Genomic DNA, 16528 nt, shown 5'->3' on the forward strand with positions numbered 1-16528 from the left:
GTGAAATACTTGAAGACTGCACTAAATCTCTAAAGTATGTATGACAGGAAAGAGTTAATCCTAGTGACCTGATAGTAAGTGTGTGTGTGTGTGTGTGTGTGTGTGTGTCACTGATGGATCTGAGAATATCTCCAAAGTTCAGACTGCGCTGGAGGCTCGCTGTCTCATGCTGCGTGTCATCAGTCTGACAGTTTCTCACTCACACACAGTGTAAAGGAGGGAGAGCCAGAGTGGCACAATGATATGTTTATTGAGAAGCTTTGGATAATAGAAAAGGTGGCGGCTGCTGCTGGAATGTCACAACCATTGACAAAAAACATGGACATGAACTCCCTTATCTAGACACACACACGCACACACACTCACACGTACACTCCAATCACTCCAAAAGAGAGAAGAAACTTACAGCAATGCACAGGACGAGACGGTAATCACAGTTTCTACGAGCTCATATTCTACATGAAAAATTCACAGTTACACATATATGAGGGAGATTTTCTTCATAGGCACGGCAAAAGCAATAAGATGTGTATCTCAACAACAACAAAATAATGATTAAAAATAAAAACATTTTGCACATTTCGTAAATCCTCCAGGGGCCCAGATGGACTGAGTGTTTACGCCGGGTCTGAGGTGGGAACATCCTCGATTTGCAGCCCTGCAGGGACTCGAGGGAAAGGTCGCACTCACACTAAAGGAGAGCATGTTATAGGGGGGATGGATACGGACGTGTTTTCTCTACCAGAGTGAGCACTCAGTTCATCTGCTGACCCCCTGGATACATCTTTATATTATCTCTCTTCCTATACATATACACATTTAGGATTTGCAGAACTTGGGACCCAAACATTTAATATAAATGTAATCCCAGGTCAGACAGAAGAATGGCTATTAGAGCATTGTCGGTCTACATACAGCGCCACTTGTCAATGTCCAGTGGGTGACAATGCTTTGAAATAATCATATACGAGTAAATCACATACAGACAATATCACAGACGGTTACTTCAGCTGTTTTTTTCTTTTTTGCTCTTTTTTCTATATTTGCAATTCAAGTTCAGAGAGTTCACTGTGTTGTCCTGTCTGTGTGGAGCGCTTCAGGAGGAGTACGCTAAATATATAACAAGGTAATTCATTGATAATTTAGCAGCCCTCCTCTGCACACTGACACGACGAGAACACCAGGACAGACCCTCACACTCCTGCTCGTCTCGTCTTTGGAAAACCTTGTGCTCAGATAGGAATGACAGTGGGTGACGTTTTCCCTCTCTCTCGCTCCCGCTCAGGTTTTTAAAACGTCGACTGTCAAATAAAGTAGTAAGCTGGTGTTTTTATTTGTGTGAAGGAAAGCGAGCGCAATTGTTTAATCAGGACTGGGTTTGGTTTTGTTTGTTATTCTGTTATTTAGTCAGTACCTTGCAGTAGCCTCGGGGAACCACACAGTTAAACAAAGAAGCACTGAGGCGATAACTAGTTTGTTTCTGAGCAGTGTGGCGACAAAAATTAGATCTCAAAAACTGATGAATATTGCTGGCATTTAGAGTCGATTCCCACACAACTGCAGCACCAGAAAAAAACACCACACCTCTGAGGGCATTCAGCTTTAAAAAAGGATGAGTTTAACTTCTTTTTAATACACTGAGGGTCTGGTTTGTGATATTTTGCAAAAATAATGGTGAGTTTAAAGCTGAACTGATTGGCTGGACCACTCGCCAGGATAAAGATGTTAGCATTGTACATTTCTGCAAACCACGGCTATGTTACATTTGTACGTTCCATGTGTATCAGATCAACGTTTATACAATATGTGTTATATCTCATTTACATTACATGTATATGACCTGACTTTCATGTCAGATGGAGGAGGGGATGGTGATGGCGTGATGGCTAGGTGGCTGCCAAGCGAGAGACTGAGCGTGAAACCACTGGATAGTTCTTCGACATTTGGAAACAGGAAACCATGGACTATTTTTAGCGGTCTTAATGGTATCACAACCAGATATTTTTGACAAGTCATCAGGACATTTTGAGGCTGTAAACCTTTTACTTTTAACTAGATTTAACTAGATAACACATTTCTTTGTGGCCACAGAACCAGGTAAGCCAAAACAGGATGTTTTCCTAACACTAACCAAGTGGTCATTGTGCCTAAACTCAACCAGACCATCATTACAGCGTTGTCATAGAGTAAAATTAAAAATTGGACATCAAGAAAAGTAGTTTAAACATATACGTGGTTTGCAGAAATGTACATTGCAAGCATTTATCCTGGTGATTGGGTTGACCTGGAATCAGATACTCTCATTAAAATGAGGTGGACAGAATTCAGTAATTCAACAATAAGAGCCAATCAGATTAAACTCTGAGGTGTTGTCCTAGAGCTGTGTTGTGTTCAAGTCATATTGTCAGGTTTAGGCTGTTCACATCAACATCCAAGTAATCAGGTCATTATTACTCAGAAACTTTTCTTGTGTCTTACATGGAAATGCCTAAAATCCAAACAAAAACGGACGCTAAACATCAGCTAAAGTCTGTCATTCAAGATTAAGGTTACCCAAAATGAATATACTGTCATTTAATAGTATTTATAACAATTATAGGACCAACCTATGTCAGGTCATGTGAACATGGGAATCTTCTCCATCACAACCATCCATCCCATATGACATGAACACAGCATTAGTCTAAAGATCAACCCTCCAGAGATGCATTTCTTCATAATGAGGCTACTAGACTCATACAATTTCAAAGGCTCCTCCACAAAAAAGTTAATGAAACACTGCTATTTACTTACCCAAAATTGGACGACACGAGTCAACAATCCATTATGTGCTGATCAACTGTTCAACGGGCGTTCAGGCAATCCTTCTCTACTCATAAATTCACACAATCATGTCATATTTACCACGTACAAGTGTAAGACTGGGTATTGTTCTCTCGTTTCCCCATCATGTGAAGAGAAGCATTCAGTTGTGTAAAATGCCACCACCACTCCTTGGTACTACTCCTTGGTATTGGGTTATTTCCATCGATAGATTAGGAATAGGTATTGAGTACCGATACACAGCCCTATACTTGTGTTAAGATGATCTATCGCTGGTAAACATATCACATGGACTAAACCAACAAAAGGTTGTAAATAATGGAAGCCAGGCCTGAACTCCACTATTTGCAGCATGGGCATGTTAATCACAGGGCATTACAAATCAATGGAAGTAATATGGATGCTTTTTTTCCCATTAACCTGGTCCACTATTTGCCTAGTGTTGCATTGACATTTGTTGCTTTTTTGATGATAACATCCTACAATAAACATGGACATTTTCAACTTTATGGGTTGACAAGGAGCGCCTGAACACAGCATTAGATGTATTTCTGAGTCTAAACCGTTGTCGCATGTAGGGGAGAGGAGCAGTTTCAGCCTGGACTTCTGAGGGACACATCCTTCAGAGGATCCAGCCCCTGAACTGGGACACATCTTCAAACTGCTTGAAAAACTGTAGATTTTCCAGAAACCACTCAAAACAATGCACACTGACAATGTGTTCATTAGATATTTTCACACATGTAGACATTTTGAATACCTGATATATGGGTAACTTGAAGCTGGTATCTTTTGTCATTTATATATTTTCTTTCTTTCCTTTTCTGAGTGTCTGGCTCTCTGCTACTGGCTGAATTAGCTACCACAGTGATACTATTGCTTCACATACGGCAGATAATAACGAATGCTGGATGCTCAGTGGCAGTATTCAAAGCAACGATAGACACTTATAGCCATGGGATGGCGTGTGGGGAAGGATTTTTAGCCAAAACTTTTTAATTTCAGATAAAACTTTTCATCTTCACAGCTAAAATGGTTTATCACAGTGGAGATGGTATTATGGCGGCGTTTGTATGTGTGTGTGTGTGTGTGTGTGTGTGAGTATTTTCCTGCATGAGTAACAGACGTGTTTGTTTGCTGTGTGCTTGTTTAGATAAGCCTGTGCCCGGATGTACTGCCTCCACTGTTTCTGAGTGTGTGTGTGTGTGTGTGTGTGTGTGTGTGTGTGTGTGTGTGTGTGTGTGTCAGCTCAGCAGATGGAGTTTGATTCTCACCACTGGGAAATCTCAATCCCACAATGCACTGGGAGCTGCGCCAAGTGAGGAAGCGGCAGCAGCAGCAATGAGGAACCAATCACAGCTTTAACACTGGAAATAAAAAAGGTGCATTCCCTCTCTCCCTCATCTTTTTGCTGCTGTTCCTCCAGGACCGGCCATTGTTGTGCTATCCATCAACATGAACTGGGTCTATAGCATGAGTTAATTCTTAACTCATAAAACACACACAGGTATCACAGACACAGTAAAACCGATTAACACAGATCATAAAGGAAAACTGGGACAGTGGAGTGGCGGTCTTTTTTTGTTTCTGAGCAGACAAAAGCGAAACAGAAACGACTGGAAATCCTTCAGAAAATGACAGCAAAGAAAATCCCCCCAGAACAAAACCGAATGCCTCGTCACTCTCAGGGTCTATAGGGGGAACTGTTCCACATTTAGGCCAACTTTTACATACGATCTCTTCCCTCTCCAAATCCCCCGATCAGTCCAGTCGAGGAGCGTCTTTTTTTGGATTGCTGAGCCGTGGAGAGAGAGAGGAAAGAGGAGTTGATATTGTTTTCCCAGCATCTTCATGAAAACAGCAGGAGAAAAAACACAGCTTATCATACACGTACCAGCAGTCAACACGAATGTACCGACGAAAATAAAGTGCTTAAAAAGAGCGGGATGGTAAGACGATGTGATTTGACATCACATTCCCCTGCCACGGCAAGGCGGGTCCAGGTTTGAAAAATCAGGTCATTGTCATGATGCGTGAAAAATGTGTGTTTGCATGTGTGTGTGTGTGTGTGCGCTAAGGTTTGACCGACGTGAATTTGAAGTCAGTATACTATGCCAAAATTCAGCCTTTGAATGGAAGTCTAAAAAGCATTTTACTGTTTGCCTATTTTTTTAGGATGGAAAAGCCTCTGAAGAAGCATCACCCAAAGCCAGACTAATGACATTAAGGCAGAGTGAGGCGGTTGTCATTGAACACGACACCATGGAACGACATCTGAGTTCAGCTTCGATCGGGGAATAAACTTTATCAGATCAGAGATGAATGACAACTGATAATCTGTTTATAACTGAAGCCCAATGTCAGCAATGTCAACAAAATCATATGTTGATATAACCTTAGCGTGTGTGTGTACGTGTGTGTAACATGTTTGCAAACAAAGACAAAAGAACATCGTCCATTCCCTGTAGCCCTTCTTTGGCGGGTCTGGGACAAAAAAAAAAAGAGGTCTTCACTCTCCAAACAACCAATCACAGTCCAGCGGTGGGATATGAGATTGTCAACGTAAAATCACTACGAACGCCTCGATGTGAGGTACGCACGGAGAGGAGAACACTGAGAAAAGGGGAGATGGAGAAGGTGGCTGGTTGGCCCGAGTGTTAAGTCCAGTTAGACGTCCTTTAGTCCCATGCTAGTGCAGGCCCAACAACCGGAGGCTGGTTTCCCAGAGGCTCAGCTGCAGCTGGGGGTCAAAGGTCGGCGGTGTTGTCATCTCCCGGCGCCCGTTGGCCCAGTAGCCTCCTCCGCACTCCCCCTCCAGGTCCGGTGACAGAGCGGCGTGCAGCACAGTGGCAGCGCCCTCTGTGGGAGTCTGAGGAAAACACACACATCATTAAATATATATAAATATATACACATCTAAATAAAACAAAAACAACTGCACACCAAAGACTGGGGTGATGGCGGGATGACAACTTCAACAACAAGTTATCACTGCAACAAACAAATAAAGTGCCCCAGTGTGTGTGTGTTGGTGTGTGTGTGAATGCCAGAGGAGGGCTGATGTCACTGTATGTTAGTGTCAGTGAAAAGAGAGCTCAGGGTCTGTGTGTGTTTGTGTGTGTGTATGTGTGTGTCTGCATGCATAAGTGTGCATGTTAGTGTTGATGCATTTTAACAATGATCTCAGTGTCAGCTGTGAGACCAGGAGCAGGTTTCAGAGCACAGAGGGGATCACATCCTGCGAGCATCAACAGTGTGCTTGCATGCTTTGTGTGTGAACCGGTGTGTGTGTGCGTGTTTGTGTGTGTGTGTGTGTGTGTGTGTGTGTGTGTGTGTGTTGTAGTACTGCACAATACTTCGAAACATGAATTTTAATTGTTTCTCTAAATGAATTATTACTTCGCTTGCGGGGCTATACTTTTCATTACGAGCGACGATGCAGGGAAACACAACTCGTGCTTTGTTATTCACGCTGCTGTCTGTAGTTTAAAGGTCTGTTCACACATGGAGGGGTTGTGGCGCTTCCTGGATCACTTTTTGTGGGAAATAAAATAAAACAAAACAGCTTGATCTCCATGACAACAGGCTCATTACATTTGCTTATGGTTTTCCAGTTACAAAAATAATGTCGGACCATTGCCCTCGTAGTTATCTAGTTGGCTCGTGATTAAAATCTTTGTCTGGTCGCACTGAAAGGGCAACACGTCCTTTTTATTTGATGTTTTTGCCCAGCGGCATTATTATGTGTCTTATGTGGCTCGTCTCCTTTTCCTCTGAAGCTGAGATGCATCAACCCTTATTTACCCAAGAGAGAATGATGTCACATAATCAGCGTTTTAAATGAGTTCCGACGCTATTAAAATGATATGAAGGAATGTAAATGGGGTCCCACTTAACGCAAAGCAATATATATAAAAATCTTGCATTTATAGTCCTTGGCGTGCAGTGCTTCCAGAAGGCCACTTGAACGAGACTGAATCCAAGAAATTAAAGCACAAGAACAAGTGTTTTCTGTCCAAGGTATTGAAGCTGCTGACAAAAAAAGGGATGTACATCATATCTTCTGGATTTCTTGAAAATAATAAAAAATACTTCTATAAAAAAAATACGCTTCAAATTTTGGGCAAACAGCTTCCTCAGTCAACCTTATGTAGCACTGTATCGCAGTTTCCCTGGAGACTTTATTGTCATTATACCCAGCTACAATGAAACTCTGTGTGGCTTCTCTCCGTTACTTAAATAAGAATTATTTAGGAATTATATAAGAATATAGAAGCAAGACGATCAGATAAGAGTTAATAAATAAAACAAATAAAACAAAATACAAACAATAAGTAAGTAAAGGCAGCATCAGACCACGAGAGAGCGCATACACCACCATGAATACATCCTTCCTGACGGACACTGATCAACAAACTCCCTGTCTCCGAAAAACACTTTTTATTCCGAAGCTCTCAACTCATGTTTGACGATAGATTATCTGCTTTCATCAAATACTTTAAGAGATCGTAATTAGCTCTGGCAATATATGAACATCTGATCACGCCCCCATCTCTGTAATATTCTCCCGTTTCTATTGAAATTTTAATATTAAATTGTTGGGGGATAAAGGTGAGATATGTAGGGATTGTCAAATTCATACTCAAAACAAGCAGTGGGGGCAGCATATCACCAAAGTGACCCCTGACTGCCGCTACCTGCTGTTAGCTAGTTAGCTCGATCTGCCGTGCATCTACTGTAGTCGTCCACACTGTGAGCTCGGACCACCAGGAGAGTAATGTTTCAATTCTGTTGATTATTAATTTTTTTTTTAATATATTTTCATCTAAAATTCTAACACATTGAACCTTTAAGGACAAGAAATCAGATTTCTTTGTTGTAAATTTGAATTTTGTGTAATCTATTCAGACGGTACGGGAGGCTTTTCAAGTCACATATAGACGCTGATACGCCTCAACAAAGAATAGACATGTGCCAAAAAACATATTCTGAAGGCTGAACTAAAGAAATTAGAGCAACAGCGTATCGAGGACCTTAGCAATTCAGAGCTTAAGAAATTAGTTCTATTCACTCGGGCAGACTTGAGGACTATATTGCATGAGGAAAAGAGGAAAGTATTTTGAGAGTGGTGATAAAGCGGGGAAAATGTTGGCACAAGGAGTAAGTTCTCAATTCCTGAATGTAAATACAGCTCAAGGGAAGTACTTACTGAGACAGAGCATTTAAAATGAAGTGTCTCAGAGTCAGAGATCAAGGCTGCAATCAAGATTTTGGCTTCTGGTAAGGAAAGGCTCCTGCCTTTCCTGCCTCAATACTGTACCAGTTACAGTATTGAGTTTTGTGATTGCTTTAAAAATGTACTGATCCCTTTTCTCACTGTACCGGATAATAATCAATCAGTCTGTGGGCCACAGTATGAGTTCTGCTGTGATTTCTCTTTTGCCAAAAGCAGACAAAGACCAATTGCGGATGATTCATCCTCGTCCACGACAGTAAGTCTGTTAAATAATGCTTATAGAGTGCAATATGTCCTGAAGGACTGGTTTCATCTTTAATTCATACAGATTGCTGCCACACTGCTAGCAACATGTGAAGACTTTTTCATATAATGTCAAGAGCAGCGTGAACTCTGCATCCAGCAGTGGCAATAGCCACATATAGAAAACATCAAGCAGGCTAAATATTCGGTCGGGTCACTGACAGGTCTGGCAGCTACAGCCAAAGACAGCAGACAGCAGCAGCTCCCTGAACCCATTCTTATCATCCATCTATTTCTACGGAGCGAACACAATAATAGCATCAGAATACATACACACAAGCTGTTCAGTATTTGTGCCCATGTCGTCCCTGCTGAACCACAGAACGAGCAGACAGTGATACGTTTTCAGTGCTATAATAATCATTGCTTCCCGCGCATCCTAATCCATTCTTCCACCTGTATTTCTGCGCACAAGCAACGTGGACTTCTTGGACCGGCTCACCTGTTGCTCTATTGTATTTGACTTGACTGCCTTTCTCACAGAGGATATTGCACTTTTTTAACGATTACAAGGACCGCTTCATCTGAATATTGATTGCGTCACGCTGGCAAGCGGTGCTGATGGCTTCATCGACTTTTTAAAAGCATCACCAGTGTCAGTGCCGTGTATCTCCTCTGGTTCCTTTTCTAAAACCATCAGTGTCTGCTCAGATAGAAAATGCTGAAAGTGAACACACCACATCGAGATAAAATTAAAGACTATCGTTCACAAAAAACATCACATTGACTCGTTTAATTACGTTAAAAGGGTTAGGGTTACTCTGCACAATTGTAATTTAGTTTTAATTTTTTGATAAACATGTGGCATATATGCTTTCATACATTTTTTGGGGTTTTTTTCGTTTTCAACCTTGAATTTTTATACTTTTTTTTTTTTTTTTACCATAGTCTTTTTTAAAAAAACCACACCGCATTTCATTTCACTACATATACTATTGCACGTGTATGGGACAATCATTTTGTCTTTTTTTGAAATATTCTGATTTGTCAAACTTGATTTTATTTGTTTTATTATTAGGTGTGTGTTTGAAATGAATCTGTATAAAAGCCCATATGATGTGTTATTATAGCTGTAAGGAGCACAGTCTTAAAAATACACTACATATTTGTACACACCTGCGAATTTAAACAATAGAATCATCATATAGCTATTTTATTTTTACATTTATACAACTCGATAAATCACCGTGACTACAGATAAAAAACATCAATATATTCTGTAGTATATTGCAGATTTACACAATGTACATGAATATTACACTCATGGCATTGTACAACACAGTACCATAGTACTTCTCTATATGCATTATATTTAGAATACCGTTCTTACTAATGTTTTCTCTCAGTTTTTTCTTTCTATTGACCGTCCAGTCTTTGCCTCTGCATTAACCTAAATGTTATGGCTCGAGATAAAAAAAAAAGGTGTTACAACAGGCAAGAATCACGCTTTCTGTGTGTGTGAGTGTTAATGATTACATGCATGAGTTTGTGTGATTAATGTGTTTGTGTATGTGGGGCAGAACCCTCCCAAAGGTTGCGCTCGGAGGCAAATGCCTGTGACAATTGCAGTTTTGGGGGCTGAAACACGCACACGTCTCCTTCCATTAAATCCCAGGGACATTAACAGCAGCCTGCGGCCAGCGCTTTAAGCTGCACAAGAAATATATTTTAAATATAACACACAGCAAACAGCCTGTCGTGATTTTCAGCAGCACTTCCGTTTTCAGCGATGTGGATAGCTTGTGTGTGAGCACATGCATGAGTCTGTGTTTTATCTTGTATAATGAAATCCTGAACAATGTCTGCACTCGAGGTTGTTTTTTCAGGTCACTGTGAGTTCCTTGAAGAAAATGTAACAGGAGAGCAGTCCCTTTTCAGGAGAGCAGACCATGTAGACGGCAAAGTTACTGATTTAAATGGCTAACATAATTGCTAGTGCGACTGTTTTGCTGCAGATATCCAAGATTTTAACTTGACATAATGAGGGAGGACACAGTTTGGCTCAGTTGTTAAGTTCTAAAATAAAAATCTAAGCTCCTTGATATGCGATTTAACATTTGGAGAGCAGATCTTTTGGTTTGGCAAACCTTAAGAAAAAACTTTTAAATACCTCATTTTACCTACTAGACATTTATATTCCAGTCATTTAGCTTAGAGAAACCTCACAAGGACAACACCAGAATAAACTGCAGTTAAGGGGATTGAGGGGGAAAAAATGATTTAACCAAGATGACAGCCTTGGTGTTCTTAAAATATTCTGGTAGCATAAAGTACGAGAATCAAGTTCGAGGGTTAGAGACAAAGTGCTGTGGACTGAGAGCCAAGAAATCAGCGGAAATGCATGAACGTAATCCACGTCAGCGTCATGTTTGATTTATATTGTACATCCTCTGGAATGTCCCTGAAAAGTGTGGAGCAGTTACACTACTGGAAAATGAAATACTCTTTTGAGAAGTGTTTAATGTTTAGCTACTTGTTCAAAAATGTTCAATGTGTAGCGTAGTTTAATATTTTTTTCTGTGTGAATACATCACATTCAAATCTGGACAGTGTTTTACCCTGAAGAGCAGACGAGCGATGACGCTCTGTGCCAGGCTGAGGGGCGTCCAGAGGTGGCGATAGAGAGCAGTATCCACCATGCCAGGATCCACGGCACATGAGCTCAGAGGGGAGCCTTCACGCTGAAGCTCCTGGTGGAGGTGGGAACTAAACAACAGCTGGGCCAGCTTACTGTGACAATAAGCAGCGTGGGCTGAATAACACTGGCTGAAGAGAGAGACAGAATGACACAGCGTCAGACTTTTACATTAAACGTGCCTCCGTTTAAACCTAACAAGGACAGTTCAGTTTTATTCCATTCGTTCTGATCAACAGTTGCCTCAGTCGGTAATATTTTTTTCATGTAAGAAAAACTTGTTCTGCTGAACAAGGACAAATTCTTTTTACAGTGGAAAATTTAACAAGACCTCTCTGAATCCTCTGGCTCAACGGGCACATTTGGTAAACAAGGACACACAGTGTCATTGATGTGACGCATCTGAATCGAGGCCCGGACATCATCATTCGACTGCGCAGCCACAGTGCCAGAAATGTATAAAGATCTAAAGTCTGAGGACACCCAGTTCCAGACACTGTGTTCCTGTTAGAAGGTTTACAGCTCATATTTTCAACATGCAAAGTAATTTTTATATTTACATATCTGTTGACTATTGTTTTAACTGCTGATCCTCACCTTCTAGAGCTTAACGCTTTTCTGAGGTCTTGTGGCCACTGCTGCGGTACTTGTTGCACCATTGCTTATTCGTTTTATTTCTTAACTGGCCCGCAAATGTCTTCTTCACCTTCAACATTTCAGATCGTATTAAGTGCTGTTAAGCCAAAGCGCCGGGCTGTTGCTGGAGTACGTGGCTTTTGAATGTTGTGCTGTGCTTAGGGCTCGTGTCGATATATATTCTGTATTTTTACCAGGCAAAAATGTTGCGCTGGTGTGGCACATGACTTAACGCTCAGTGAATTTCTCATTGTCCGAAAAGCGGAGGCAAAAAAGTTGTCTTGGCAACATCTCACTGGCGACAAAGGATTTTGTTATTTAATATGCTGTTAATAAATGTATTATGTCAGCTTCTGGCCGTGTTTTTCTGTTAAAGTAAAATGCGGTCACAACTATCCCTTGTATTAAGTCTGGCTGAGGTAATATAACAACACAATGAAGATATTCAGGCGGCTAATGCTTCTGGACAGGAGCGCTGCAAGCTGGAATGAGCACGAGCCAACTGGAGCCAACAGTTACCACCTAATGCCAGCAGACAATCAGACACTTGTGCTGGTGATGCCAGCACAGAGGAAGAACAGGTGAGTGTGACAACCTGGAGCTGGAAATGTTCTTAAAAAAACAAACACAGTTAAGGGATTATTGCTGTTTAATACAACTATGGTATTATTTTCTATTTTTGTCAACATCTCATCAATTAACTTGTTTAGCACAATGTAATTATAAGTAGCATGACAAATAGCCAACAGTACAAAATGACCAGCTGTGATCTGGCTGTGACTGCTTATATGTGTGACTGTGTGAGTGTGTGTGTGAGTGTGTGTGTGAGTGTGTGAGCCTACCAGCTATTTAGGTCATTTAGACTGATATCGCCGACGCTGTGTGCAGACGAGGAGACATTGACGACACGGGAGAAGTAACCACATTTCCCAGAATCCTTCAGCGTGTCCAGGAGCAGCCAGGTCAACAGGAAGTGTCCTAGGTAGTTCACACCAAAGTGCTGCTCAAATCCATCCTCAGTACGGCCCTCAGGAGCCAGCATGACACCCGCTTGAGAAACACACGCACACACATACACAGGTAGAGAAGCATTTAAAGCAAACAAACATACATTTTTAATATGAGAACTGTAACTGGCCTGTTGCCTCTGCTTCAGTCTGCCGAACAGTATATAAGTATGTGTCTCATTGTGTTTATTATGACTATAAAACATCAGTTTTTTGACTTTAGGAAGAGTTCGTCCTTATGATGTTTTTGTATGTGTTGTGTTTATTGATGCTATGATGGTGACACCACTAATCATTTGGTGAGTCACAAGTGTTTTAGTATCAAATATGCTCGTTAAACTGTCTTTAGTAGCTCATCAGAGGCTGGCTCATCATTGAGGGTCCAGATAATACCTGAGATAGACAGCTAAAAGAAATGGATAAATGGTTATCCATCGAGCTTCTGACAAAGGTTTTCATTAGAAAAAATTGGTATAGGTACTGTAGGTGTGAGTCATGATTTGCCAATAATAAAATATTCGTTTAATTAGGAATATTCGAAAAGTTCATGTGACGATGAAATAATGAAACAACGAAAAAAAATGTCCATTGGTTTTTTCCTAGTATTGCGTTATTACAGGCCTTGGGAGAATCACGTTGTTATTTCCAGGGTCTGGTTAAACGTGTAGCATGTCTTTCCCACTCGAGGTCAGTATAAGCCTGTGCCGCTACATGCTACAGTAAATACAAACAGCAGATCTTAGCTGAATCGTTCCTGCTCAGCATTGGAAAGCTTTTTTTGTTGAAATGCTCATCTCTAATCCACGAGTCCTGAAAGACATCAATGTCCCGGACAAAAGAGATAAATTTAGGTCAATTACATGTTTTTTGAGCTTACAAAAAATTCAGAGAGACCGCTGATGCCAGGCTCCACCAACCCAAAGAATCTGCATTCGACAGCCTGGGAATGAGACCCAACTACAGATATAATAGTAGAAAGAGAGTTGATTGTTGAATCTCATTTTGAGCCAACTACCCAAATGAGAACAACAGAATCAACAATCTCTCTCCAGAATCACTAACAGCACCTTTAATAAAATTAATGGGGAATTATTTTCACTGGACATTATGATTATGAATGATTTAAATATGTCGGACTTTAACTTTTTCAATAAAAAAAACAGGAATTTCCTAACTCTCAAGTGGTAGTTATATAAATGTAAACTTGAAAAAACATAGACAATTCCAAGATCTCTATGTCTTGTGTGGTAAATATATTTAACAATATCTACTTTCATCATTAAAAGTGTTGAAGAACATAGAATCAGTTCAATCAGACATCTGGAGGATGCTGGGTGGTGTCAATGTCTGACGGAGCACATGCGAAACACAGTTTTGATCTTCCAGTACTTTACTGGCAAAAATGCTGAAATTATACTTATTACACAGATTTTTCAGTGAGCTGAGTTTAACACTAATCCTTTTTAAATTCAGTCAGGTGACAGCATCTAAATTACACTTCTCCGCGGAGGATCTCTACTTTTCTGACTGAATATTCAATGGACTTCTCCACATTTACAGCAAACGGCGAGAGCAAGACACCTCCATCACTCACCATTATTGACCAGGACGTTTAGCGGCAGGTCCCGCTCCTCGAAGCTCCGGACGAATTGACGGACAGACTGCAAAGAAGCGAGGTCCAGTTTCATGAACTCCACTGGAATAGACACACACAAACACACACACAGAGCCATTCAAAACGGATTATTTCTGCAAGCGGTAAGACATCAAAGAGTGTATTAATCATCTCTTACAGCAGGCTCGGTGGGCTCTTACAGTACAATACTGGCAGCACGACGCTTCTGTTGCTCCGGCACATTATATTGAACCTAATACTTCTTCTTGAGCACCATCAAAGCTTCACACACCGTTATACCAGGTCTAATGTATGATAAGACACAGGCAGGAAAGCAATGCCCAGTAGCTGGTATCATCAGAGCGTGAAAGTGACTCTGTGTGTTTAAGTGTAGGTGTGTGTATGCAGAGAAATCACTTTGGGATTCTGAGTATACTTAACACAGACACACATTTCTTGTGCGGACATCTACTTAGACACACACCAGCACTGTACTCAGGCACCGTGTTTTTTTGTGTGTCAAAGAAAGTATTATGACAGAGTACTGCCACAACTGTATTTGTGCTAAAACATTTAGTCCCACATTTGAAGAAATTCCCCCCAGATGTTCCTGAGATATGGTGTTCACGAGAATGGGACAGACATGAGGTCAAATTGAGGTTGACCTTTGACCATCAAAATCTCAACAGTTTGTCCTCGAGTCCAAGTCGACATTTGGTCACGGTTATCACTGACATGGAGGTATAAAAACAGGAAGGCAAACTTGTTTACTGGAATGAGGAAAGTCGATCACCTGTTTCTAGAAGGAAAAAAATGAATTTACGCTTTTATCTAGGTGTAAAAAAGATGCTGCGACTGGTGAGACAGCAGATTCAGACTTACTTTAACGTTGCCAGTTTGATGGCAGAGTTTGGCGAATTCAATTTATTAAGATATTTTCTGGCCAGCTCTGAAGTTTTGTGTTTAGACGTTCTGTTTTTGTCCTTCCCTGTCTTCTTTCTGTCTCCTCCTTTATTTACTGTTGTAATAAATTTAAGTAAATGTTCATCTCTCTTTTCCCAGCAGGCTCTGTGATGGTGGAATGACCTTCTCCAATTCCAGAGAAGACTAGACTGTCATTCCCAATCTCAAACAGTAATTTGAAATCTTATCTCTTCTCCAAATGCTTTAAATTGTGACTCTGTCTTACGTCCTCCTCTGCATTCACTTCAGAGCTCCTCTCCGTGGGAGAAAACATTTTCTAAGAATGTAAAACTTTACGTCCTCTGTTACTTTTGTTTATATGTACATAAAATTTTTAAAAAACAAGTGGTACTGGTTTACACTGAACCGCAACAAACAGCAAACCTACAAATCCCCCATGAACAACATGAAAGTTGCCAATAAACAAATATCAACAATATAAAACATATTTACTGAGCGATGTTCCCTTGTACCATATTACAGCTTGTTTGTTTGTTTGAAACTGCAACAGGTTGAGGTGTTTCTTTCATATCTTTTTTCAGGCTGGCAGCGGAAACCAAAGAGCTATAATACACAGCGGTGTCAATGTTTTCCTTTCTAACATACTCTGGATGTGCAGCTGACAGGAGTAATATCCCATTTCACAGTATCAAAGAGAGCAGTGCGTCTGGGATCAACAGTGAGAATGTAAAATTGGGAACCAGGAGGTCACCCATACTAACAAGCAGCTTCATTCACTTGTTCATTCATCCTGTTTATTAGTATTACTGAAATATTACTGTATTTCAACCTTTTTTTTTTTTTTTACCTGTTTACAATCATTTACATAATGTGTTGAGAAATTAAGTTAAAATACATTATTGGGTGCACCTAAATTATGTGCGGGTGCACCTAAATGAAAAAGTTCGGCGCACCGGTGCAACCAGAGTGAAAGATTTGTCTGGAGTCGTGTAAGGTATGTTTGTTTTTTTCGTTTGATACATTTTCTTATATCTGTAGTGTCTGGATTGCCTCTGGTTTCTGAAGTACTATTTTTCCCATTTTCCAATAGCACCTGACACAATTTTTATCTACATTGTATTACAGAGAACAACCAGTGCACTGCCATCACACACAAAGACAAACATCAAGAAAAAGATATATTGTTCCTCCCTATAGCTCTAATCAGCCTGTGACAGGTCAAACATAATAAACAAAGACAGGACGAGGACTGAGAGAGGAGCAGGAAGGAGAGTTGATGGAGTTGATGGAGAAAAAAACGCTGTGACAGATGAGAGTGCAACCGTCCCCGATGAAGGTCTGATAACAGC

At 40.7% G+C, this 16528-nt stretch overlaps 1 protein-coding gene across 3 annotated transcripts in view; it reads right to left on the minus strand.

Moving 5' to 3' along the window:
* Positions 1 to 231: 231 nt before the first annotated feature.
* Positions 232 to 16528, minus strand: part of LOC311263107 (polyprenol dehydrogenase) — a 55078-nt gene continuing 38781 nt past the window's right edge. For all 3 annotated transcript variants that reach the window (XM_084363000.1, XM_084363001.1, XM_084362999.1), the window contains 4 exons: positions 14235 to 14336; positions 12476 to 12683; positions 10921 to 11128; positions 232 to 5692 (listed from right to left, as the gene is read on the minus strand). In XM_084363000.1, coding sequence (XP_084219126.1) covers positions 5513 to 5692; positions 10921 to 11128; positions 12476 to 12683; positions 14235 to 14336 — 698 coding nt within the window. In that variant the 3' untranslated portion in view covers positions 232 to 5512. The remainder of the gene's footprint in view (positions 5693 to 10920; positions 11129 to 12475; positions 12684 to 14234; positions 14337 to 16528) is intronic.

Source organism: Pagrus pagrus (genome assembly GCF_965226575.1).
Source record: "Pagrus pagrus genome assembly, chromosome: 9".
Taxonomy (NCBI): domain Eukaryota; kingdom Metazoa; phylum Chordata; class Actinopteri; order Spariformes; family Sparidae; genus Pagrus; species Pagrus pagrus.